We start from the raw sequence: 25,424 nt of genomic DNA, 5'->3' as shown, positions 1-25,424 counted from the left end.
GAAGCCGGGTGCCTGCAGTTTGTATCCCAGTGTTATCGTGGCCAACAGCACCCCCTTGGTGAAGAGGAGAATCTGTCTCGGGAGCCTTAACCACAAGTTCCGCTGGATTGGTAAGTGCAGGCATTTTCTGGGGTGATAGGTCCTGCGGGGTCCTCTCCTCCTGGCCTTCGGTGTTCCCTGCCTGTCCCCCCTGGTGGCACAGAGCTTCCCTCTCCCCTTTTCTACCTGCCTCCCTGGCTTCTGCTTCTTCTTGCTGCTGAGCTGGCCTGGGTACCTTTATGGCATAGTATTGGGCTCTCCTTGACAGGGTGCTCTCTGCTCCTGGTCCCCAGCAGGAGTTCTACCTTCATGGCAGGGCACGGGAGTCTGTGCAGACAACATGGGACCACCATGTGGCTTTGGGGCAGCTGGCGGCCATTTTCCCTGGCCTCCAGTGGCCATTTGTTGGTGGACTCGTGGGGCGGCTTTGTTTGGGTGAACCTTCCCACAGACAAGCATGGGAGCTGGGTTGGGAATTGCATGTCAGCCATTTTTTGTTTAGCAGCACAGCAGCAGCCATTTTCTTGTCCTCCCACCATTTTCTCCTGTGCTGGGGGTGGGTCCCTGGACTCTGGACGGTGGGCAGGCTTCTCCATGCACCTCGCTGGACAGTGTGGCTACTCATAGTGCTCTTCAGGTGGATTGGTGTTGATGGTGCTCTCCCCTATGGTAGATGGCTGTGGGCGTTTTTGCCACCGCCGCGGGCCCTGTGCTGTCTTTGGGCCCCCGTTATTCGTGTGCAAGCCGTTGAAAATTGAGGAACCTTCTGGTTCTGCCAATGAGGCAGCTGTCCCCTTTGGTATGCACAAAGTGACTAGGTCTGCTAAGGGTTTTCTTTATACAGCATATTTTGATACATTTATTTACAAGGATTGGGAACTTCTGAAGCTGCCTTTTATGGTTCCGAATTGCTTTGCAGTACGTTACCCCTTTAAGGAGGTCCTTCTAAAGTAGTGGACCTCTCCTCCAGTGGTCCATCATAGCCAGAGTATGATCTGTTCCCTCCCCCTCCTCAAAGAATGCCTGTCGTGGAAAAAGCATTTGTTTTCAGCCTTAGTAACAATCACCTGTTGTGCCATAGCTTGTGCCTCCAACCAAGCCCTTCGACTTCCATCATCTGGTTGCGCTACATATTCAGCTTCAGCCCTAGCAGCCTTTTGCAAAACTGTAGTTTCCCATTCTTTTGTACCTGTTTTAATGTGAGAAATTATTTTTATACACTGCCCCCTCAGAAAAGCCTTGAAGGCATCCCACAGCATACCCTGGGAAGCATTCTCATTAATAGCAAAGAAATGGGATATCACTTCTACAGGATCAGGAAAAAACTCAAGGCATAAGGGATTCATTTTCTTAAGAACTAGTTTTGGGGGTTCCACATTAGCTAATTTTACCCATAGGGGAGAATTATCAGATATGGTGCGTGGTTCATAATTGACAGACGCATCATTAGCTAAGCCCAGATCGATCGTAGATAGACCACCATGGGTCGCAGATTAACAGGAAAATTGTTTTACTGGGGGATGTCGCATTCTTCAGACATCCCTCGAGCCCATCTCCGCAACAAGTCTCAAACATCGATAGGCCTCTAGGCAAGGAGCCCATCTGAGAATTTATCTAAAGAAGCATCCAAGACATTATTAAAATCGCCTACTACGAGAGCAGGAATGCCAAAAAATGAGGCCACTGATTTTAAGACTCCTGCAGAGAAAGGCAGAGGGATATACACTATCTTACAAAAGTGAGTACACCCCTCACATTTTTGTAAATATTTTATTATATCTTTTCATGTGACAACACTGACTAAATGACACTTTGCTACAATGTAAAGTAGTGAGTGTACAGCTTGTATAACAGTGTAAATTTGCTATCCCCTCAAAATAACTCAACACACAGCTGTTAATGTCTAAACCACTGGTAACAAAAGTGAGTACACCCCTAAGTGGAAATGTCCAAATTGGGCCCAAAGTGTCAATATTTTGTGTGGCCACCATTATTTTACAGCACTGCCTTAACCCTCAAAGGCACTAGAGCTTCACAGGTTGCCACTGGAGTCCTCTTCCACTCCTCCATGATGACATCACAGAGCTGGTGGATGTTGGAGACCTTGCGCTCCTCCACCTTCCATTTGAGGATGCCCCATAGATACTCAATAGGTTTTAGGTCTGGAGACATGCTTGGCCAGTCCATCATGTTTACCCTCAGCTTCTTTATCAAGGCAGTGGTTGTCTTGGAGGTGGGTTTGGGGTCGTTATCGTGTTAGAATACTGCCCTGCAGCCCAGTCTCCGAAGGGGGGAGTTGATCATGCTCTGCGTCCCTATGTCATAGGTACATGTTGGCATTCATGGTTCCCTCAGTGAACTGTAGCTCCCCAGTGCCGGAAGCACTCATGCAGTCCCAGACCATGACACTCCCACCACCATGCTTGACTGTAGGCAAGACACATCTGTCTTTGTACTCCTCACCTGGTTGCCGCCATACACACTTGACAACATCTGAACCAAATAAGTTTATCTTGGTCTCATCAGACCACAGGACATGGTTCCAGTAATCCAGGTCCTTAGTCTGCTTGTCTTCAGAAAACTGTTTGCGGGTTTTCTTGTGCATTATCTTTAGAAAAGGCTTCCTTCTGGGACGACAGCAATACAGACCAATTTGATGCAGTGTGCGGCGTATGGTCTGAGTACTGACAGGCTGACCCCCCCACCCCTTCAACCTCTGCAGCAATGCTGAGAGCACTCATACAGCTATTTCCCAAAGACAAACTTCTGGATATGACGCTGAGCACGTGCACTCAACCTCTTTGGTCGACCATGGCGAGGCCTGTTCTGAGTGGAACCTGTCCTGTTAAACCGCTGTATGGTCTTGGCCACCGTGCTGCAGCTTAGTTTCAGAGTCTTGGCAATCTTCTTATAGCCTAGGCCTGTGATGGCGAACCTTGGCACCCCAGATGTTTTGGAACTACATTTCCCATGATGCTCAACTACACTGCAGAGTGCATGAGCATCATGGGAAATGTAGTTCCAAAACACCTGGAGTGCCAAGGCACATTTCCCCACCTGATCCCCTCTCTGAGGCTGCAGGTCCCATCCATCCATCCATGCACTGACGGCGGTCCTTGAGTCCCATGTGTCCCGGGTGAAGGTGGCTTTTGGGCGACAGGCTAGCAAAAAGCTCTCCCCGCCTTCCCCTGTCTCATCAGATCTTGAATCTGATTTGGCCGCCGCTTACATGGGTCACCCTGCTGGGTCTGCAACCACGCGCCTGGAATCCTCTGATAGTGAGGATGATTCCTCCACGTCTGCGACCGCACACGAAAAGGCGATAGTGGATGCACTGATTGTATCTGTGCATGAAACACTAAAGATGGACGCAGCTACCCTGATCAATCGGGATTTATACCCGGTAGAACCACAAGTACAAACATTAGATGGGTATTTTTGAATCTCCAGATACCAACAGAGGCTGGGGGTGAGAAGGCGATCTTGTCGTTGGACGCCACCAAGGTCTTCGACAGCCTAGAGTGGCAGTATCTTTGGAAAATAATGGAAAGGGTACAATTAGGGCCAGTTTTTATTAAATAGGTTAAAATGCTATACAAGACACCTGAAGCTAGAGTCAGGGTAAACAATGAAACTTCTGAAAAATTTGGCTTAGAGAGGGGAACGAGACAGGGTTGTCCCCTGTCACCCCTCCTCTTCGCCATTGCAAGAGAGCCACTAGCAATAGCTTTGAGAACCTCAGATAATGTGATGGGGTTTAAAAGAGGGGCCACAGAGGAAAACGTCGCACTATACACAGACGACCTTCTCCTATTCCTAGGTGACACACAGGGTTCCCTACAGAATGCTCTGGACATTATTAATAGCTTTGGGCAAATTTCGGGGCCTCCAGATAAATTGGGCAAAATAGTCTATTACCGTTGCCTCCCATGGAAAAACCCCTCCCCAGGGAGGTGGCCCAGATTCAAGTAATGGAAAAAATTAAATATTTGGGTATACAAATTTCTAGAAACCCTCATTCTACATCGCAGATAATTTATGCCGCTACTGACTAAATTTAGGGATAAAGTAAAATTGTGGAAACGTCTCCCGTTATCGACGGCAGGACGTTGTAACTTAATAAAAATGATCTGGATGCCGCAATTACTTTACGTCTTGCAAAACTCCCGAACTTGGATATATAAAAAAAGATTGATAGCGCTTTTAGAGAATTCATTTGGAGGGGCGGTAATGCCAGAATCCGGCTAAATATTCTGCAGCTACAAAAACGAGGAGGAGGAGTGGCACTTCCGCATCCCTTTAACTATTTTCTGGCATCACAGATGCAATATTTGGGGGGATGTGACCTGGCGGACCGAGAGGGGAAGAGAGCGATTCTGCTGCAGACCACACCACATGACGCTATAGCTGAGGCTCTAGAGGCAGGATCCTTCCTAAAACTCCCAACTCTGGACTTGATGACGAGAGTGTGGGATAGCATGTAGATAAAACTGAATTATAGAGGTTTCACTGTGTTTTCCTCCTTATGGAAAAATAATAAATTAGCTGAATTGCAGAAGATTGGGGTAATAAGAGAATGGAAAGAACATGGCATAATTTATATCACCCAATTATATCAAAATGATACACTATTATCCTTTCAGGAACTGAAAGAACAATATGCCTTACCGACCGCATCTTTTTTTTAGATACTTACAGGTTAGACACGCTTTAGAGAAACAGTTTAAAGGGAAGACCCCAGAATGGAGCTCAATCCCAGTACTGTACTTAAAAGAATTATTAATGTAGAAATACGGAAAGGTTTAGTTTTGAAAATATATCAACAAATTGACAAGGGTATAAGGAGAGATATAGAAACAATTAATTGTAGAAAAAAATGGGAGAAGGACGTGGGTGAAATTTCCGAGGCACACTGGAGTAAAGTGATGGAGGTCGCCCCATTGGTCTCTCTCTCTGCATCTCAGAGAATGTCCCACCTATTTTTAATATACAGAGCTTATTATACCCCATATAAACTTTTTCAGTTTGGTCGTCGATCAGATCCTAAGTGTCCTTAGTGGGGGTGAAACGGATTATTGACCGAGTGTTTGGGACCTCCATCTTGTTGGAGGCGAAATACTGCCTATTGGGATTGGAGGAAGTGAGAAGAACCCCAGTTGATATTCAAATCCCCGTTCTGAGGTGTATGTTCCAAGCAAGGAAGTTGATTGCCTTGTGATGGCAAGCGGCTTCACCCCCCTCCAGTGAGGAATGGATAAATAGTATGAATGTGGTTATTCTGAGAGAGAAATCGGTTTACATAAAACAAGGGGCACTAAAGAAATTCGATAAGATGTGGAGACCTTGGTGGGAGGACAGAGGGATTATAATATAAAGTCCATTAACATAGAAGTACAGTTAATACGTTAACTGTGACCTTTGTACCATTTATGGTCAATAGGGACCGAAAGTTGAATGAATGAGAGTTTGGATTGTGTATGTAAATGGGTGGAAGAGATTGAGTGGGAAAAATCAGAGTAGTGGAAAAACATCTCACTAGATACTTAGGGATCCTAACTTCACCGATACAAATATCACTGCTGGTGGGAAGGGGGTGATTACTTTTTTATAAACAAATCTAGAGAAAGGGGGGGTGGGGACGGGGGGGGGGGGAGAGTGAAGAATGTGATGTTTTAATCTTTGAGCTTCATGTTTTCTTGTTCTTTTTTGTATAAATGGATGAAAATTTTTCAATAAAGAGATAAAGTAAAAAAAAAGATGGACGCAGCTGAAGCTGCGACGGAGGCACAGGCACCCTTTAATACGCCCAAGCCATCCAGAGCGGCAAAGGTGTTTCCTTTCCTTGTCTATGTTGACAGAATTGTCTCAAAAGTGTGGGGACGACCAAAGTGTCCCCATGGGGTTCCTAAGTGCTTTACTAGGCGATACCCCTATGAGGATTCCCTTCTTAAGAAGTGTGCTGTGCCAACGATAGTCGACCCTTCAGTTTCCAGATTGAACAAGGCAACCATGATTCCGGGTGAAGAGTTCCCGGCCTTTAAGGATCTGGCCGACCGAAAGGCGGAGGCTGTGGCCCGCAATATGTACACACTGGCTGGTTTGGCACTGAGGCCAGTATTCACCAATGCCCTAGTGTCGCAAACTCTGAGTGGGCTAATCTCTTCTGCCGTGACCAGAATGGGAACAGCTCCCCCCTGACTTTGCTGAGCTGGCTAACCAGCTGGTCCAAGGGCTGCATTTTATCTGTGATGCCTCTTAGGATACAGCTCCCCTAGTGGCTCCCTCTCTGTTTTGGCAGTGGTCCTTCGGCGTATCTTTTGGCTCAGGTGCTGGTTTGCGGGTCAGACTTCAAAAAAGGCCTTGACTGATCTTCCCTTCCAAGGAGATCGCCTGTTTGGAACTACTCTGGATGACATCATTAAAAGTCTCACAGGGGGGGTAGAGTACTTTCTCTGTCGCTCATTGACAGACGCAGTCCTCTTTGATTAATATCAAATTGGGTTATACTGCCCTCTACAGGAGTAGGACACTAGGCAGAAGAAAACGTTCTGGCCACACCTTAGGGGCAGTCCCAGAGGGTATATCCTCTCTCTCTCTGCTACAGGATGTCAGTTTTTTTTATGTCTAGTCAGGAGTAAGGACCTAAGTTCCTTGCTGGCATCTTTGGTCCTGGCAAGATTTTTTAGATAGATTCTTTTTAAGTTAGCTTTTTTTTTTCTCCAGTTGTTCCTGTGAGATCTTCAAGCAATTATGCCGCATCTGGGCGACGGGCTGGATGTTGAGGTCCAGTGGTCACCCCAGCCAGCCTACAAGCGCGTGCAGATTCCAGCTCCGCGCTGGATCGGCCGCCACACATTTAAACAATTTTGCTGGAGCTGGGCGACGGGCTGGATGTTAAGATCCAGTGGTCACCCCAGTCAGCCTACGAGCGCGTGCAGGCCCTAGCTCCGCGCTGGGTCGGCCGTGACATAGTCCCACTGGACAGGGAATGGCCCTGCGAGTTAAACGTCTCACCAGGACGCTTACGACCAGTCGGAAACTGAGTCGCGGCGTCTGTATTGGTCGACAGCCCCCCACCTTGGTGGAGAGGGGTTCTGTTAGGAGTGGGTGCCCGCCTGTTCCAGTATGGTGAGTAGAATGTTCCCCCTCTTCCCTGTCGGGTTTTGGGAATGGATACGGGCCCCTCTGTGGATGGTCGGACCCTCTTGATCCTGGGTTCCCCCTCTATCCTATGACATGTTTCACAGATCTCCCTCTTGAGTGTGATTTGGTGAATAAGAGATACCACTCCAGGAGGCTTGGTTTGGGAGCTGCCTATCTGATAGTCACTGTAAAGAGCTGGCGCTGTAAAAGGAGGAAGCCATGACTGGGGTCAAGGATGGAGACAGGGGCTGGCGTTACTATTTGAAATAGTCATGTAAAAGGGTGATATAATCAAGCACCTACCTAATGCATAGTGATGCAGCTACATGGACTACCGCCATCCTCCCGCAGGCCGCACGATTCAGCAGGCCGCCGCCATCCTTCCTCAGGCCGCCGCCATCCTCCCGCAGGCTGCACGGAATCCGCAGGCCGCACGGATCCCGCAGGCCGCTGCCATCCTCCCGCAGGCCGCATGATTCAACAGGCCGCCGCCATCCTTCCACAGGCCGTCCGCAGGCCGCGCGGGGCCGCCATTTTGGCGTAGCCTGGTGTCTCCTGCATGGGGGCGGCCATTTTGGATACGCCCAGCTACCTCGAGGAGTAGCAGTGGGAGCGCCGGAAGGCGTGTAAAGGGGCGGAGCCGCCTCCTTTACCCGGGAAAACTATTCACAAGACTTCCTGTTCTGTAAAGGACAGAGCTGAGAGCAGTTTGGTAGAAGCTTCTGTGCATCAGGTGGTGAGCCCTTGGGGTCTCTCTCTGTGGGGGTCCGAAGCAGGTAACGCTGAGGGGCGCTGTTGCGCTGGGGGATTACACACAAAAAAAAAAAAAAAGTTTTTTTCTTTTGCAATCTTTGTTTGCTGGCAAGTGTTCCTGGATTAGTCATGGACCCTGCCACACATGTATCCCCACCTGATCCCCTCGAGGTGGCCGCAGGACCCTCCAGTTCCCCACTTACTATTGATGCATTGTCAGCGGTTTTGGAGTCTTTTGTATCCCGGGTGGAGGTGGCCTGTCAGAGACGGGGCGCAAAGAAGCGACCCCCGCCTACCCCTATTTCATCTGACACTTCAGATACAGATTCTGAGCCTGTCACTGCAGCTGCAGGTCCCTCTTCTGGGGCTTTTTTCTCTGGTACGGTCTCCTCAGACAGTGAGGAGGACGTTTCTGCCTCCGCCATAGCACAAGAAGAAGCGTTGGTGGATGCACTAGTTGTGTCTGTCCGGGAAACCTTAAGTCTTGAGGTTACACCGGCAGAGGTAGCTGATACTGAAATTCCTTTTGGTACTAACAAGCCTACCAAGATGGCGAGGGTGTTTCCCTTGCCCAAATGTTTTGGTAATATAATTAAAGAGGAATGGGGTCGTCCAAAACGAATCCCTGGTATTTCCAAATGCATTGCTAGGCGTTATCCGTTTGAGGAATCCCTCCTTAAAAAATGGACAGTACCACCATTGGTGGATTCACCGATTTCCAGACTAAATAAAGCTACTGTTATCCCGTTGGAGGATGCTCCGTCCTTTAGGGATCCGGTGGATCGTAAGGTGGAAGCCGTGTTCCGCTTCATTTTTTCCCTAATAGGATCAGCCTTTAGGCCAGTGGTTGCCATTGGTTTAGTTTCACAAACTTTGACAGAATGGACCAAGTTGTTACGCCGTGACCTAGAGGGGAGAGGTATCCCCCCGGCAGTATCAGATTTGCTGGAGCAGATGATGCAAGGACTACAGTTCGTCTGTGACGCCGCTCTGGACGCCACTCCATTGTTGGGGCGTGCATCGATTTCAGCAGTGGTCCTCAGGCGTGTGCTGTGGTTAAAGTGCTGGTCGGCGGATCAAGGTTCCAAAAAAGCTTTGGCTAATCTCCCCTTTCAGGGGAATCGCCTGTTTGGGGCCACCTTGGATGAGATTATCAAGGATCTCACTGGGGGCAAGAGCACTTTCTCTAGCGCTCATCGACAGACGTAGTCCTCGGTGATACACCACCTTCGGGTTATGTTACCTCCGCAGGAGCAGGACTAGACAGGAAATTAAAAAGCTCTGGCCACACCCTAGGGGCAGTCCCAGAGGGTATATCCTCTCTCTCTCTGCCTCAGCAAATCAGTTATTTTCTGTCTAGTTAGGAGTAAGGACCTAGATACCTTGCTGGGATCTTAGGTCCTGGCAAGAAATTTTTTTCTAAAAGGATTTTTGGACAGCTTTTTTTCTCCAGTGTTCCTGTGAGATCTTCAAGCAAGAAAGCTGAACTGGGCGACGGGCTGGATGTTGAGATCCGGTGGTCACCCCAGTTCAGCCTACGAGCGCGTGCAGGCCATAGCTCCGCGCTGGGTCGGCCGCGACAAAGTCCCATTAAAGGACTGAACCCGCGAGTTAAACGTCTCGCTGAAACGCCAAAGACCATGAGTCACGGCGTCCGTATCGGTCGACAGCCCTCCCGCCCCGGTGGAGAGGGGTACTGTCAGGAGTTGGTGCCCGCCTGGTTCCGGTATGGTGAGTAGTATGTTCCCCCTTTTTTCCCTGACGGGTTTTGTGGTGAACGCGGGCCCCTCTCTGTATGGTAAGAAAGAGTTTCTTTCTATCCTATAACATGTCACAAATCCTCCTACTTTGAGTGTGATTTTATGTGTGCAAAAAGCCAGGAGGCTTGGTTTGGGAGCTAACAATCTATTGTATACATGTTTTAAAGATGTTATCTGTGGCATTCTGGGAATCTTATGGGTTAAGTATAAGCTACCTACCAGTCAGAAGCCATGGACATGTAGACTGCCTTCCAAGTCAGATCTCCAGCTAATAGCAGGCCTCCCGAACGGCCATGCGGTCCGCCAGGGCCGGTACCGCCAACCACGCCATATCCCCATGCAGAGAGAGTGTTGTGTGCCTGCAGCACACCGCTAGTCAGCACAGGCCGCCGCCATTTTTTTTGCTGGATCGCACGAGCCGCCATTTTGGCGTAGCCTCGTGTCTCCAGCATGGGGGCGGCCATGTTTGAGGTGATTCTACACCTCGTGGAGCTTGGGGGAGGCGCCGGAAGGCGTGCAGAGGGGCGGAGCCGCCTCCTTTCTTCCTGGGCAGCCAGCCAAAAGACTTCCTGTTTGTCTAGGACAGCGCTGTAAGCTGTTGCAGTTCAACTCTGAACATCAAGTGGTGAGCCTGGGGGTCTATCTCTCTCTCTCTCGATCGATAGGGATCCCTAGCAGGTAACACTAAGGGGTTTTTTTGTGGCGCTGAGGGTCAAAAAAAAAAAAAAAAAGTTTTTTCTTTACTTTGAATTATATCATCCAGGAAGTAACTGGAGTTATTATGGACCCTGCCACACATATTCCCCCACCTGAGTATAGAGTCATTTACAGCTATTATGGAGTCTATGGTGGCTCGGGTGGAGGCGGCCTGTCAGGGACGGGGGTCAAGGAAGCGACCCCCGCCTACCCCTATACTATCTGACACCTCTGACTCTGATTCAGAGATGGTCACTGCAGTTGCAGGTTCCTCTGCAAGGGCTGTTATCCCAGGTAAAGCCCCCTCAGACAGTGAGGAGGACGCTTCTTCTCCTGCTATAATTCAGGAAGAAGCATTGGTGGACGCACTAGTTGTGGCAGTGCAAGAAACCTTAAAACTTGAGGCTTTACCGGCAGAGGCAACTGAAACAGAAAGGCCTTTTGGGACTAATAAGCCCATCAAGACGGCGAAGGCTTTTCCTGTACCTAAATGTTTTGGTAATCAGATTAAAGGAGAATGGGAGCATTCTAAACGTACCTTTACTATTTCCAAGCGTATTGCTAGACGCTATCCGTTTGAGGAATCCATCATTAAGAAATGGACGGTACCACCAGTCGTGGATCCGCCTATTTCCAGGCTGAATAAAGCCACGGTTATTCCAGTGGAGGACACTTCGTCCTTTAAGGATCCGGTGGATCGAAAGATAGAAGCGGAGTCCCGCACTATCTTTTCTCTGATAGGGTCAGCATTTAGACCAGTAATTGTTATTGGTCTAGTTTCCCAGACACTTACAGAATGGGCGAAAATGGTACGCCAAGATCTTAGGGGAAAAGATATTCCCCAGGAGACATCTGATTTGATAGAACAGATCATACAAGGGCTACGGTTTATCTGTGACGCAGCCTTGGACACTACTCCCTTGTTAGGGCATGCATCTAAGTTAGCAGTGATCCTCAGACGTGTGCTGTGGTTAAAATGCTGGTCAGCTGACCTAGGTTCCAAAAAGACTTTGACCAATCTCCCTTTCCAGGGGAATCGTCTATTTGGAGCCAACCTAGATGAAATCATTAAGGATGCCACCGGGGGCAAGAGTACTTTTTTGCCACAGGCTGCTAAAGCTAAGGGACCTCGCAACAAGCGAGGACCTTTCTTTACCGCCCATAAAGGGCGCCCGGCTGGTACTCCCGGGAAAGGCAAGACTCCAGGAGGGTTCAAGAAGGGCTGGTCGGACAAGCAGAGGACCAACCCAGCCAAACCCGAAGTAAAGGAGTACACAGCCTGAAGGTGCGCCCCCACCCGATTTCAGGGTGGGGGGACGTTTTCACCGGTATTCAGGACATTAGATCGAGCATCAACCACTACTACCGGTGCGATTCTTCCCTTCCAACATTTAAGTACAGGAAGCGGTAGTTACCGTTCCCTGTATAGATCTTTTCCTTTACCTTTTCCTAAGATTAGTCCCGATACCTCACAGGAATCGGATCTGATTGACCAGATAGGCCAAGCAGCCTCTAGTCGGGTGACTTCGGTCCCTGAGGTTCAACCAGAAAAGATCACCTTGCCTGATAACTATCAGGTATCTGATAAATGTGTGGGAACAGAAAACGACCAGACTTTCTCGGATGGTCGGGGCCAGATAGCTCTAGGGACGCCTGGTTCTGATCCAATCAGCGCCAGTGGTCCTAGAAATTCTAGGCTGGCCTCTTCAAGCCGGCCTGGCCGACTTGGACATGTTAGTCGCAGACGTTCCGTGGGAACTTCGTCTCAGGGAGTGTCTGTAGTCTCAAGGACCTATTTACCTTCGTGCTTTACAGTCGCTGGTTTTAATGGCCTGGCCATTGAGACCCAAGTACTGAAGGACAGAGGTTTGTCTACTTCAGTCATTCCTACCCTTATTAAAGCAAGGAAAGCGACTTCCAGCAAAGTCTATTATCACACATGGAAGACTTATATTGCGTGGTGCGAATCTTTAGGATTTCCTCCACGTACCTATTCGGTGTCTCGAATATTGGCCTTTTTGCAACAAGGGGTTGAGCAGAAGCTAGCCTTGAGCACCATCAAGGGTCAAGTTTCAGCATTAGCAATCTTCTTTCAGAAACCTTTAGCTACCAAATCCTTGGTGCGGAATTTCATCCAGGGGGTGCGGCACCTGGCTCCTCCAGTCCGCGCGCCCTTACCGCCCTGGGATCTTAATTTGGTTTTGTCGGTACTACAGAAACCTCCCTTTGAAAACATCAGGGAGATTCCCTTGCTTACTTTATCCCAGAAGGTGGTCTTCTTGGTGGCTATTACTTCTGCTCGCAGGGTGTCAGAACTGGCTGCATTATCATGCCAGTCCCCATACCTAGTGATTCATAGGGATAAGGTAGTACTTCATCCTAAGCCATCTTTTCTTCCTAAGGTGGTTTCAGATTTTCATCTGAATGAAGATATTGTACTACCTTCCTTGTGTCCTCAGCCCAAGCATCATCGGGAACATGCGTTGCATTCCTTGGATGTGGTTCGGGCAATCAGGGTATACCTGAAAGCTACGGAATCATTCCGTAAGACGGATTCACTTTTTGTGATCACGGATGGCCCCAGAAAGGGTTTGCCTGCATCTGCCGCGACCATTGCCAAATGGATTAGACAAACGGTGGTACAGGCTTATTCTATTAAGGGTCAGAGTCCTCCGTTCCCTGTTAGGGCGCACTCCACTCGAGCGCTCAGTACTTCCTGGGCCTTTCGCCATCAGGCGTCAGTGGTCCAGGTATGTAAGGCGGCCACTTGGTCGTCGGTACATACCTTTACTAAATTCTATAAAATTGATGTGACGGCATCGGCGGATGCCTCATTTGGCCGCAAGGTTTTGCAGGCCGCAATTTGAGGAGACCGGTGGTCTACCTCGAGGGTTTTTTTCTGTTTGAAAAATTTTTTTGTTGAGTCTCATCATTAAGGATGAGCATTGTAAACTTCTAGTTGGCACCGGTTGGGCCTTCTAGATTGGGATTTGATTTCCATTTTCTAGAGAGAGAAAGATGGATTTTTGTAAAATCTTACCGTAAAATCCTTTTCTCTTAGCTCATCGACAGACGTAGTCCCCGCCCCTCTGTTTTGGAGTTGGGTTGGGTTAAATTCTCTAAGCACTGCTTTTTCACATAACTGATTTGCTGAGGCAGAGAGAGAGAGGATATACCCTCTGGGACTGCCCCTAGGGTGTGGCCAGAGCTTTTTAATTTCCTGTCTAGTCCTGCTCCTGCGGAGGTAACATAACCCGAAGGTGGTGTATCACCGAGGACTACGTCTGTCGATGAGCTAAGAGAAAAGGATTTTACGGTAAGATTTTACAAAAATCCATTTTTTTTGCCACAGAATACTAACAGATGGGTTCAAGAGGTCATACGGTCGGGATACAAGATCGAGTTTCGATCACTTCCACCGGTGCGATTCTTCCCTTCCAATATCCGACTATCCCCGGATCGCTTAAAAGCTTTGCGGGGGGCAATAACGGATTTGATGCAACAAGGAGTGGTGGTCCACGTTCCTTGGACAGAACGTTTTCAGGGGTTCTATTCAAACCTGTTCACAATACCCAGAAAAGAGGGCAAGGTGCGTCCAATCCTGGACTTAAGAGCACTCAATCATTTTGTACGGGTACAAAAATTCAAGATGGAGTCCATTCGTACAGTAGTGGCCTCCCTTCGGCAGGGGGATTTTCTGGCGTCAATAGACATCAAGGATGCCTATCTTCATATCCCCATCTTCACAGGACATCAGCGTTTCCTTCGCTTTTCCGTAGGGGAGAACCATTATCAGTTTGTGGCGTTACCCTTTGGTCTCGCCTCTGCTCCCCGGGTCTTCACAAAGGTGTTGGCCCCGGTTTTGGCGCTGTTGCGACAGCGGGGCATATCGATTCTAGGTTACCTAGACGATCTTCTTCTTCATGCGGAGTCTCCGCAGGGTCTGTTGCTATACTTGGAGATCACTATGATCTCTTTGCAAGAGTTCGGGTGGCTGATGAACCTGCAGAAGTCATCTCTGGTTCCCACCAGGAGGCTGGAATATCTGGGCCTAATTTTGGACACATCCCTAGCAAAGGTGTTTCTCCCTGCAGAGAAACTCCAGAAGATTCAGTCAACGATTCAGATGTTACTGTCCGTCAACTGGCCTTCCCTTCGGACTTGCATGAGGGTCCTGGGATTGATGGTGGCCTCCTTCGAGGCAGTACCGTTTGCCCAGTCTCATACCCGAATCCTTTAAAAGGAGATTCTTCTCAAATGGAATCGGAATCCCGATTTCCTGGACAATCGGATCCGGCTGAGCGAGCGGACCAGGGAGTCTCTGGTCTGGTGGCTTCGGTCTCCGATGCTCAGCCAGGGGAAGTCATTTCTTCCGATATACTGGACGATTGTCACCACGGATGCCAGTCTATCCGGATGGGGAGGAATTCTTGGTAGATTATCTGCTCAGGGACTTTGGTCCCTGGAAGAATCCAGGTTACCGATAAATGTGTGGGAACTGAGAGCGATCAGACTTTGTCTGATTCACTGGACCGAGCAGCTCCGGGGCAGCCCGGTTCGGATCCAGTCGGACAATGCCACGGCCGTGGCTTATGTCAATCACCAATGGGGCACCAAGAGTGTCCTGGCGGCCATAGAGGTGGCCAGCATTCTTCGTTGGGCGGAACGGTTTGTTCCAGCTCTCTCCGCGGTTTTCATTCCGGGGGTGGAAAATTGGCAGGCAGATTATCTCAGCCGTCAGATTCTGGATCAAGGGGAATGGTCTCTTCATCCAGAGGTATTTCACCAACTGTGCCTTTGTTGGGGCACCCCGGATGTGGATCTGTTGGCATCTCGGCTCAACAGGAAGGTGCGGAGGTTTGTGGCTCGCTCCCACGATCCTCTAGCAGACGCGCTGGTCACCCCGTGGGGGCAGTATCAGCTACTGTATGCCTTCCCTCCTCTCAGGTTGCTGCCGAAACTTCTTCGCAGGATAGAGGTGGAGGGAATTCCAGTCATCCTTGTGGCTCCGGATTGGCCCCGTCGGGCCTGGTATGCCGACCTGGTCAGGCTGATCGCGGACGTCCCTTGGCGACTTCCTCTCAGGGAAGACCTGCTGTCTCAGGGACCGATTTTCCATCCTGCTTTACGATCGCTGGCTTTAACGGCCTGGCTGTTGAGACCCAGGTGCTGAAGGACAAGGGTTTGTCAGCTTCAGTTATTCCTACTCTAAAGCGAGGAAAGCGACTTCCAGAAAAGTCTATCATCGCACATGGAAGTCTTATATTGCGTGGTGTGAATCCCTTGGATTTCCTCCACGTGTCTATTCGGTGACCCGAATCTTGGCTTTTCTGCAACAGGGGGTTGAGCAGAAGCTGGCCTTGAGCACTATCAAGGGTCAGGTTTCAGCGTTAGCAATCTTCTTTCAGAAGCCTTTGGCTACTCATTCCTTGGTGCAGAATTTCATCCAGGGGGTGCGGCACCTGGCTCCGTCGGTGCACGCGCCCTTGCCGCCCTGGGATCTTAATTTGGTGTTGTCGGTTCTTCAGAAATCTCCCTTTGAAGATATTAGGGAGATTCCCTTGCTTACGTTATCCCAGAAGGTGGCCTTCTTGGTGGCCATCACTTCTGCACGCAGGGTGTCAGAACTGGCCGCATTATCTTGTCGTTCCCCATATCTGGTGGTTCATAGGGATAAGGTGGTTCTTCGTCTGAATCCTTCCTTCCTAAAGTGGTTTCAGAGTTTCATCTAAATGAGGATATTGTGTTACCTTCCCTGTGTCCTAAGCCCAGTCATCCTTGGGAGTTTGCGTTACATTCCTTGGATGTGGTTTGGGCAATCAGGGTATACTTGAAAACTACGGACTCGTTTCGTAAAAAGGATTCACTTTTTGTGATCACGGATGGCCCCAAAAAGGGGTTGCCTGCATCTGCCGCGACTATCTCCAGATGGATCGGACAGACGGTGGTACAGGCTTATTCTATTAACCACTTAAGCCCCGGAAGATTTTACCCCCATTCCGACCAGGGGGCATTTTGCGATTCGGCACTGCGTGACTTTAACGGACAATTGCGCGGTCGTGCGACGCTGTACCTAAACGAATTTGGCGCCCTTTTTTTCCCACAAACAGAGCTTTCTTTTGGTGGTATTTGATCACCTGTGCGATTTTTTTGATCACGCGCTATAAACAAAAAAAGAGCGTCAATTTTGCAAAAATAGCAATATTTTTCACATTTTTTTATATGAAATTCCCCCCAAAAAAATGTAAAAATCTAAATTTTTTAACATTTTCGGCCAATTTGTTTTATGCTACCTATGTTTGGTAAAAAAAAATTGCAAAAAGCGTATTTTGATTGGTTTGCGCAAAAGTTATCGCGTTTACTAACAAAGGGAAAGATTTTTGTTGTTGTTTTTTTTTAACGCGTAATGGCGGCGATCTGCGATTTTTTTTTTTTTTTGCGGTACTGCGACATTGCGGCGGACAGATCGGACCCTTGACTGACATTTTTGACACTTTTGGGGTTACCAGTGACATTTCTACAGTAATCAGTGCTATATATATATGCACTGTTACTGTAAAAATACACTGGTAGTGAAGGGGTTAACTTTATTTGGGAGGGAGGGGCTGTGTGTTTCCCTAGGGGCGTGCTTTCTACTGTAATTGGCTGTGGCTTGAGCTGTAAGGACACTGATCAACGGATCTACATAGTAGATCCATGTGATCAGTGTCTTTACAGCGAGGAGAATGACAGGTGGCTTGTTTACACAAGCTGCCTGACATTCTCCCTCTCCCCCGCCGATCGCCGAGTGGCCGGCGGACATCGGGTCCGCTGGTCACACGCGCGGGGGGGTCCGTGACCACGCGGGAGCGCGCCTCCGGCGGCGCGCGCTCGCTCCCTAGACCCTCACAAGCAAGCAACGTAGCCCTGCGTTAGTTTGCCTGTGAGGGGCTGACCGCCGACGTAGATAGTCGCGCGGCGGTCGGCAAGTGGTTAAGGGTCGGGATCCTCCGTTCCCTGTTAAGGCGCACTCCACTCGGGCGCTTAGTGCTTCCTGGGCCTTCCGCCATCAGGCGTCAGTGGTTCAGGTTTGCAAGGCGGCTACCTGGTCGTCAGTTCATACCTTTACAAAATTTTATAAAGTTGATGTGATGGCATCGGAGGATGCCTCTTTTGGCCGCAAAGGTTCTGCAGGCCGCTATATGAGGAGACCGTTGGTCTACCTCGAGGGTTTTTTTCTGTTGGGTTTTCAGTTGAGTCTCATCCTTTTGTTTGATGAGCCTTTAAGACTTCTAGTCGGCACAGGTTAGGCCTTCTGGATTTGAATTTTGATTTCTGTTATCCCACCCCTCATTTGTGGCACTGCTTTGGGACGTCCCAATTTGATATTAATCAAAGAGGACTGCGTCTGTCAATGAGCGATAGAGAAAATTGGATTTTTGTAAGAACTTACCGTAAAATCCTTTTCTCTTAAGCTCATTGACAGACGCAGTACCCGCCCCTCTATTCTGAGTTGGGTTGGGTTAAATTCTCTGACACTGCTTTGTGACATAACTGACATCCTGTAGCAGAGAGAGAGAGGATATACCCTCTGGGACTGCCCCTAAGGTGTGGCCAGAACGTTTTCTTCTGCCTAGTGTCCTACTCCTGTAGAGGGCAGTATAACCCAATTTGATATTAATCAAAGAGGACTGCGTCTGTCAATGAGCTTAAGAGATTTTACGGTAAGTTCTTACAAAAATCCAATTTTTCTTCCGCAGGCTACTAAGAGCAAGGAACCTCGGTAGACGTGGATCCTTCTCAGCTCATAAGAAGTTTTTTTCGTCCTTCGGGGTCGACTGACAAGGTCATTCGGTCCGGGTACAAGATCGAGTTTCGCTCTTGTCCCAGGCAAGGTTTTTCCCTTCCTACTTGCACCTGTTCCCAGACCGCTTACAGGGCCTATTTGGGGCGGTACAAGACCTGTTCCTTCAAGGGGTTATTGTCTCGGTTCCGACTTCGGATTGCTTCAGGGTTTTTACTCAAACCTTTTCCCAGTCCCCATGAAAGAAGGCAAAGTGCGTCCAATCCTAAACCTCAAGGCACTCAACTGCTTTGTGCGGATACAGAAGTTCAGAATGGAATCAATTCCAACGGTAGTGGCATCCCTGCGTCAGGGAGATTTCCTCACCTCTATTGATATCAAGGATGCCTACCTTCACATTCCAATATGTGCCAGTCACCAGCGTTTTCTCTGCTTTGCTGTGGGAGGGAAGCAGTATCAGTTTGTGGCGTTACCCTTTGGTCTTGCCTTTGCTCCTTGGGTCTTCACAAAAGTGTTAGCCCCGGGGCTAGCTTTGCTACGCCGACGAGGAATCGCAGTACTGGGCTACTTGGATGATCCCCTTCTGTGAGCAGAGTCTCCCTCGGCTCTGGTGGAAAACCTGGAGATCATAATATGAGCTCTGTGGGAGTTTGGCTGGATTCTGAATTTTCAGAAGTCTGTTCTGGCTCTGGCCACAAAGCTATCTGGGCCTGACTCTGGAGTCAGCCTTAACCAGAGTGCTCTTTCCTCTGGACAATCTTCCGAAATTGCAGGCTGAAATTCGCCTCCTGCAGTCCAACAGATGGTCGTCCCTTCGGACTTGCATGCGGGTGCTTGACCTGATGGTGTCTACCTTTGAGGAAATTCCGTTTGCACAGTTCCATACGAGGTCCCTGCAAAGGGAGATTCTGACCAAATGGGACAAAACTCCGCAGTCTCTGGACAGTCGGATCCGGCGGAGTCCCTAATATGGTGGCTTCTTTCTTCGGTGCTTCGGCTGGGAAAATCCTTCCTCCCCTTGTATTGGACAGTGGCCACCACGGATGCCAGCCTGTATGGCTGGGGAGGCATCCTCTGCAAAATTTCTGCTCAGGAGGTCTGGGCACTGGAACAATCCAGGGTACCGTTCAATGTCTTGGAACTCCGAGCGATCAGACTGTGTCTGGATCATTGGACAGATCATCTTCAGGGTTGTCCAGTGCACATTCAATTGGACAATTCCACGGCGTGGCTTATATCAATCACCAAGGGGGCACTAGAAGTGTCCTGGCGGCTCTGAAGGTAGCCGGCATTATAACCGAACACATTCCCGGGGTAGAATGTTGGCAGGTTGATTACCTCAGTTGGCAGGCGTTGAACCAAGGGGAGTGGTCCCTTCATCTGGAGGTGTTTCATCAGCTGTATCTCAGGTGTGGTACCCCCGAGGTGGATCTGTTGGCATCTATGTTCAACAGAAAAGTGCAGAGGATTGTGGCTCAGTCAAGGGATTTTGTGGAGGACGCCACTGACACGCTGGTGGGCCTGTGGGGTCAGTGTTGGCTGATTTAGGCCTTTCCTCCTCTCAAGCTTCTGTCCAGACTTCTACGCAGGATTAAAGCATGAGGGGAATCGGGTCATCTTAGTGGCTTTGTACGCCTATCTTGTGCGGCTGGTTGCCGACGTTCCTTGGAAGCTTCCTCTTAGGTAGGATCTGCTGTCCCAAGGACCAATCTTGCATCCTACTTTACAGTCGCTGCCTTTGATGGCTTGGCTGTTGAACGCTAGGTAAAGATGGATGGAGATTTATCTGATTCAGTGATTCCAACACTGTTGAAAGCTAGGAAATCTTCTAGGAAGATCTACCATCATACGTGGAAGATGTACATTGTGTGGTGTGAACCTCTTGGCGTTCATCCTCGTTCTTTGTCGGTGGCTCGGATCTTAACCTTCCTTCAATGGGGGGTTGAACAGTAGTTGGCCTTGAGTACCATCAAGGGCCAGGTGTCTGCTTTGGCAGTCTTCTTCCTACCACCTTTGGCCACACACTCCCTGGTGCGTACCTTTCTTCAGGGTGTCGGACATTTGGTCCCTTCAGTGCGTCCTCCGTTGCCGCCTTGGGATCTCAATTTGGTGCTTTCAGCTCTACAGAAGCCTCCCTTTGAAAATATTCGGGAGATTCCCCTGCTTGCGCTGTCCCAGAAGGTGGCCTTTATGGTGGCTATTACCTCTGCACTCAAGGTGTCGGAACTGGCAGATTTATCCTGTCGTTTACCCTATCTGGGGATTCACAGGGATAAGGTAGTTCTTCGCCCCTGTCCATTTTTCCTTCCAAAGGTTCTCTGATTTTCATTTGAATGAAGTCATTGTGTTGCCTTTCCTGTGTCCCAGGCCTAAACATCCAAAGGAAATTGCCTTGCATGCCTTGGATGTGGTCTGGGCAATTAGGGTGTTCCTGGCAGCTACGGAGTCTTTCAGGAAGTCAGAGACTCTTTGTGCTTATGGACAGACCTCGAAAAGGGTTGTCGGCTTCCTCTGCGACCATTTCCAGATGGATCAGACAGACGGTGGTTTAGACCTATTCCATCAGGGGTCAGATTCCTCCTTTTCCTCCCTGTCCAGGCGCACTCTCCTGGGCCTTCCGTCGTCGGACGTCAGTGACGCAGGTTTGCAATGCGGCCACCTGGTCGTTGGTGCACACTTTTACAAAGTTTAATAAAGTGGATGTGTTGGCATCTGCGGATGCTTCCTTTGCCTGCAAGGTTTTGCAGGCTGCTATTTAAGAGGACCCAATCCTCTTTGAGGGTTTGTTTTTTTTTTCAGGTAGGCTCCAGTTGTTTAGTTGAGCTCCAGTTGTCTAGTTGGCTAATGTTTAGCCTTGGGAATTTTTTTTTATTGAATACCAGGAGCTGTCTGTCTATGAACGAAAGAGAAAATGGGATTTTTAACTTGCTGTAAAATCCATTTTTATATACAGTTGTTGGTTTATTGGTGTTTGCAGCTTTTCAAAAGTCCCACAGGCAGTTTGGTTGAGAGATATCACTTTTGGGGACTGAGCCGCACCCTTATTCATTTACCTGGACCTTATTTTCGATGTATTTACATATATGTGAACACTCCACCAGATCGGTAGGAGTTTCCTGGGCTTTCCAATATCAAGCAACAGTTGTTTAGCTTTCTTAGGCCAAACACCTGGTCTTCAGTCCATACTTTCTCCAAGTTTTACAGGCCTTTGCGAATGCAGCCTTCAGCCACAAGGTTCTTTCAACTGCACCCTGAGTGGAGTCTTTGACAGGTGTTTGTTTTTATTGGGTCTTTTGGCACTGTTCTATTTGCCTTATTGTTGCCCAGCCATCTGATTCATTGTTTAGGGATGTGCCAGGGTCAAGGAATATCTAGTCCTGTACTATTTAGGATAAAAGGAGTTTTGACATTCCTGTAAATTCTGTATCTTGGAGTACAGTACCGGACCCAGACTACTCTTTTGTTCCTGAGCTATTCTGCACTTCTTACTAAAAACCTGAGCACTCATTGAGTGGGGAAAGGTTACATGAATATACCTGGGGGCCTATCCAGCAAAGCTTTTGCCATTGTCCAGTCACCTGAAAGTAGCATCCCTGGATACCCAGCTTGTGTCCTGTACTGTACTCCAAGATTTGGAATTCTCAGACAAGTCAATAATACTGTTACAGTAAAACATTGGACTGTGAGCATAATTTGTTCTGGAAACGTACTCGTGTATCAAAGCAAATTTCCCTATAGGAAATAATAGAAACTCAAATGATTCATTCCACAATTATGCAAGCTGATATTAATGGTAGGAATACCTCTGTGCTGAAAAATAGTCTAAAAAAAAAAGAGAACAAATGTTTTTGACTGTACTGGTCCCAGAAAGGAACAGTGAAACAATGTTTAAATTAGTATTTATTACAAAAAGATTAAAAAAAGATTCTACATATAATCATACAGATCAGTGCTTATATGGATAATGCAGATTCCCAATAAGAAACTTCTTTAATATTCCTTTGCTAACATGTGAAGAGGTTGATGCTTTCGCAATTATTGCTTCCTCAGGACCTGAAACATTAGTTTGCAAAGAAAAATAATTGATCTATCTACAAAGAAAAAAGCGCAGCAGATTACAACATATCAATAATGTACATCATAGTCTGTATCACAAATACTGTATTATTCCCAAATCCACACACTATTCTTACCAGCAGGCAACCCAGGGTATGTCGTGCGACACAGGAATATCATAGGAGATGTGACAAAAGGCGTCAAAGTTGTAGTGCCAAAAGGTGCTATTGTGTCAAAACCTATAATGAGCAGCATAGGCGGATGGGTAATTAGCTATTCTAGCCAACCATATTCATTTAATATCTTACATATTCTGACAACTTACTCCATAGTCTCCTTAAGATATACATGGTAGATATAGCCAAAGCCTAAATGTAGCATTCCATAGTAAAGGTGTTGATCGCCCTGGTAGTCCTCAAAACATCCAGGACACCACACTTCCCCTACATATTTATCTCCTCGTGTGCAATGTCAGCCCACAGTATATAGTTTCTGAGAAACAAATAATAAAGGCATCCAAATAAAAATCTGTGAGTTCTACATTCTAACACCTAATCCTGTAATATATTCCCAGAGGGCTCAATACAATATATAGTAGTGTGCCCATAGGACAAATGGCAAAAGCACTCCTCTTACCTTCTGAATACCAGCAGCCATCATAGCACCATCCACCATTGCTCCATAGATTTGACTTCTATTTGAATTAGTACTTGGTGCCAAAACATTCCCCTAATCATCCATAATCTGAAAAATGTGTGCTCCTGTGTGGCAGAGGATATCCTATTTGCTTCCTCCTGCATACATTGAGGGGAGAGGTACGTCCCTCTCCAAAAATCCACCCTCACATCTAAAGTGTTGGTCATCATAGGAGAAAGTGTCAATGGGCAGTGCATAAAACAGAATCCAGCAAGAGTTACAGAGTATAAAAGAGGAGAGGGGCCTCTGTGTAGCAATATGGTTACATTTATTCAACATTTAGCAACTCACACTGTTGATTAAAACAAGCACATCTAAGCATGCCGGCTTCTGGGGTAAAGCTGTCTACATAGACCGTCCTCCGCACCGCCATGACATCATCCCTTCCATGCTGCGCTCCTTGAATAGTACTTCAAGCCTCATTTGCAGATTTCTCTTTTGCAGGGTAGTCTTCCTAGTCATGATTGCTGACTTACAGCGGTGAGTTGCTAAATGTTGTATCTTCATTAAATGAAACCATCTTGCTACACTTGGAGGCTCCTCTCTTCTCTTTTATACTCAGTTGTTACTCGTATTGCAAGACATCGCTCGTTTATCTAGTTAAAATTTATAAAGAAATGTTGCGCGTCTTGTAAAACTGACGCAGAGCAAGTTACTCGCAATCCAAGGTTTTACTGTATTAGCAGGGGTTTCCTGAAACCCAAAGTCATTTAAAAATTTCAACTGTGTTAAATGTATGAGAGAGGCTGGGCTAGAAAGGTCAATTAAAAAACAGTTTTAAATAACAGCAAGTCTTCTTGCCAACGTTTCCTTAGGAGTATGTCCGTTGCACACCAAAGTGGTTAATGCCCGTTTATTTCTTGCTGGGTGCTGAAGTTAGGAAATGCATGGCACCATCAGACATATGTACAAGGTCCCCCAGCACACTTCCATACAAATAACCTAGTCTTTAAACACCAAAGAGTCATTTATCACAAACCAACAATTTAGGACCAAGCAGAATTCATTTTTCAAAGGATGGTTATTCTGGGTGGTCCCAAAACATCGGTTTGTGATGACTGACCCTTTGGTGTCTGAATAAAAGAACTTGGTTAGTTGTATGGAGGCGTGATGGCGAGAACATTCTGGTCTAATTTATCCACCTTTCCATGCTAAGTGAGGAGAAATGAAAACTAGTGTTAGCCTTTACGGCTCATTTACATTTGTGGTTGGTGCTTAAGGGGAAGTGTTTTAGGGTGTTAAAATGTGGCTAAACCATATGTTTTTACTGTCCTTAGCCACTCGCCGTTAATTTACAAATGCATCGGTGGGGGGGGGTGGGGGGGGTACATATGCTGTGGTTGCAATGCTTTGTGGCGCTGTAAAAACTATCCCCGCCATTTAACGTTTAGGGACAGGGTTTAGGGGTAAAACAGGCTGTGAAAAGATGATATAATGTCTCTGAAGAGCACTCCAACCACAGATACCTCTTCAAAGGGCTTCCTGAATCTAAACAAGGCTTTAGTTCAAATGAAGATTCTGCATTCGGTGTACACTGAAAGTTAAAAAGGTGCAGATTGGCTAGTTCTTGGTTATACTCCCACAGATGGAGTGTGCTCACTCGTAGTATACTTTTTTTTCTTTCTTTCAGAGCCAAGGTGAAAGGCTCCTCTCCAGAGAGACACCAGAGGAATTGAAGCAGCAACCGTTGGCATTGGGTTATTATGTGTCAACAGCCAAAGCTGAAAACCTGCCCGAGTGGTTCTGGTCGTCATGTCCACAGGCTCAAAACCAGTGCCCCCTATTTTTAAAGGTAAAAGTCTGTCAGCTGCCTTTGCAATGAACTGAACATCAGCTTGGGCTCTTGCTAATAGCTGTATCTGATTCCTACAGGCCTCTCTACATCATCACATCTCTGTGTCTCAGAGTGATGACCTCATTCCTGCGCGCACTTCACAGCGTGTGCCTCATCCTTTGGATTCCAAAACAACATCAGATGTTCTAAGGTAACATAGGATTTTATTTTATAGATTTTCACATTTGCTTTTGGTTAGTGGCTTCAGAAAGTATGTTTCTTAATCATACATCAGAGGGCACTTTGTATACATGACTATTTGGGCTATACTGCCACCTTCAGGTGAATGGACACTGGCCAAAAAAAGACAGGAATTCCCTGCCTAGAAATAATCCCTCCCAGCTCAGATAAGGCTTTTAGTTATTTTTTAGCCATTGTCCCTGAGTGATGGATGTGCCTAGAAGTGTTTTTCTGAAGATTTTTTTTTTTCTCTGTGGGCTTAGTCCCTAGTTTCTTGCCTATTCTTCCCTGCTGGATGGGCTTCATCCAGACCGGTTGCTACAGGCGGCAGGCCAAGAGGTACTGTAGCTGAACTCCCACAAGCAAAAGCAGGGACAGCCTGCATTTCTGGATGGATGATGGATGGACCTTTTTCACTGCAGTTTTCTCTTTGCATTGGGGCTCGTTACACTGTTTTCTTGCAGGCAGAGTGTTTGCAGGCTCC

The 25,424-nt window shown here is 47.8% G+C and overlaps 1 protein-coding gene across 1 annotated transcript in view; it reads left to right on the top strand.

Annotated features, from left to right (window-relative positions):
- MED13L (mediator complex subunit 13L) overlaps nt 1-25,424 on the top strand; it is a 310,651-nt gene that overhangs the window by 258,531 nt on the left and 26,696 nt on the right. Inside the window, exons 29-30 of the mRNA XM_082258705.1 lie at nt 24,557-24,718; nt 24,799-24,911. Coding sequence (XP_082114831.1) covers nt 24,557-24,718; nt 24,799-24,911 — 275 coding nt within the window. The remainder of the gene's footprint in view (nt 1-24,556; nt 24,719-24,798; nt 24,912-25,424) is intronic.

This window comes from Pelophylax lessonae (assembly GCF_965119305.1).
Source record: "Pelophylax lessonae genome assembly, chromosome: 1".
Classification (NCBI taxonomy): domain Eukaryota; kingdom Metazoa; phylum Chordata; class Amphibia; order Anura; family Ranidae; genus Pelophylax; species Pelophylax lessonae.
The sequence above is the reverse complement of the archived record's forward strand: the minus strand, read 5'-3'. Positions and strand labels throughout refer to the sequence as shown.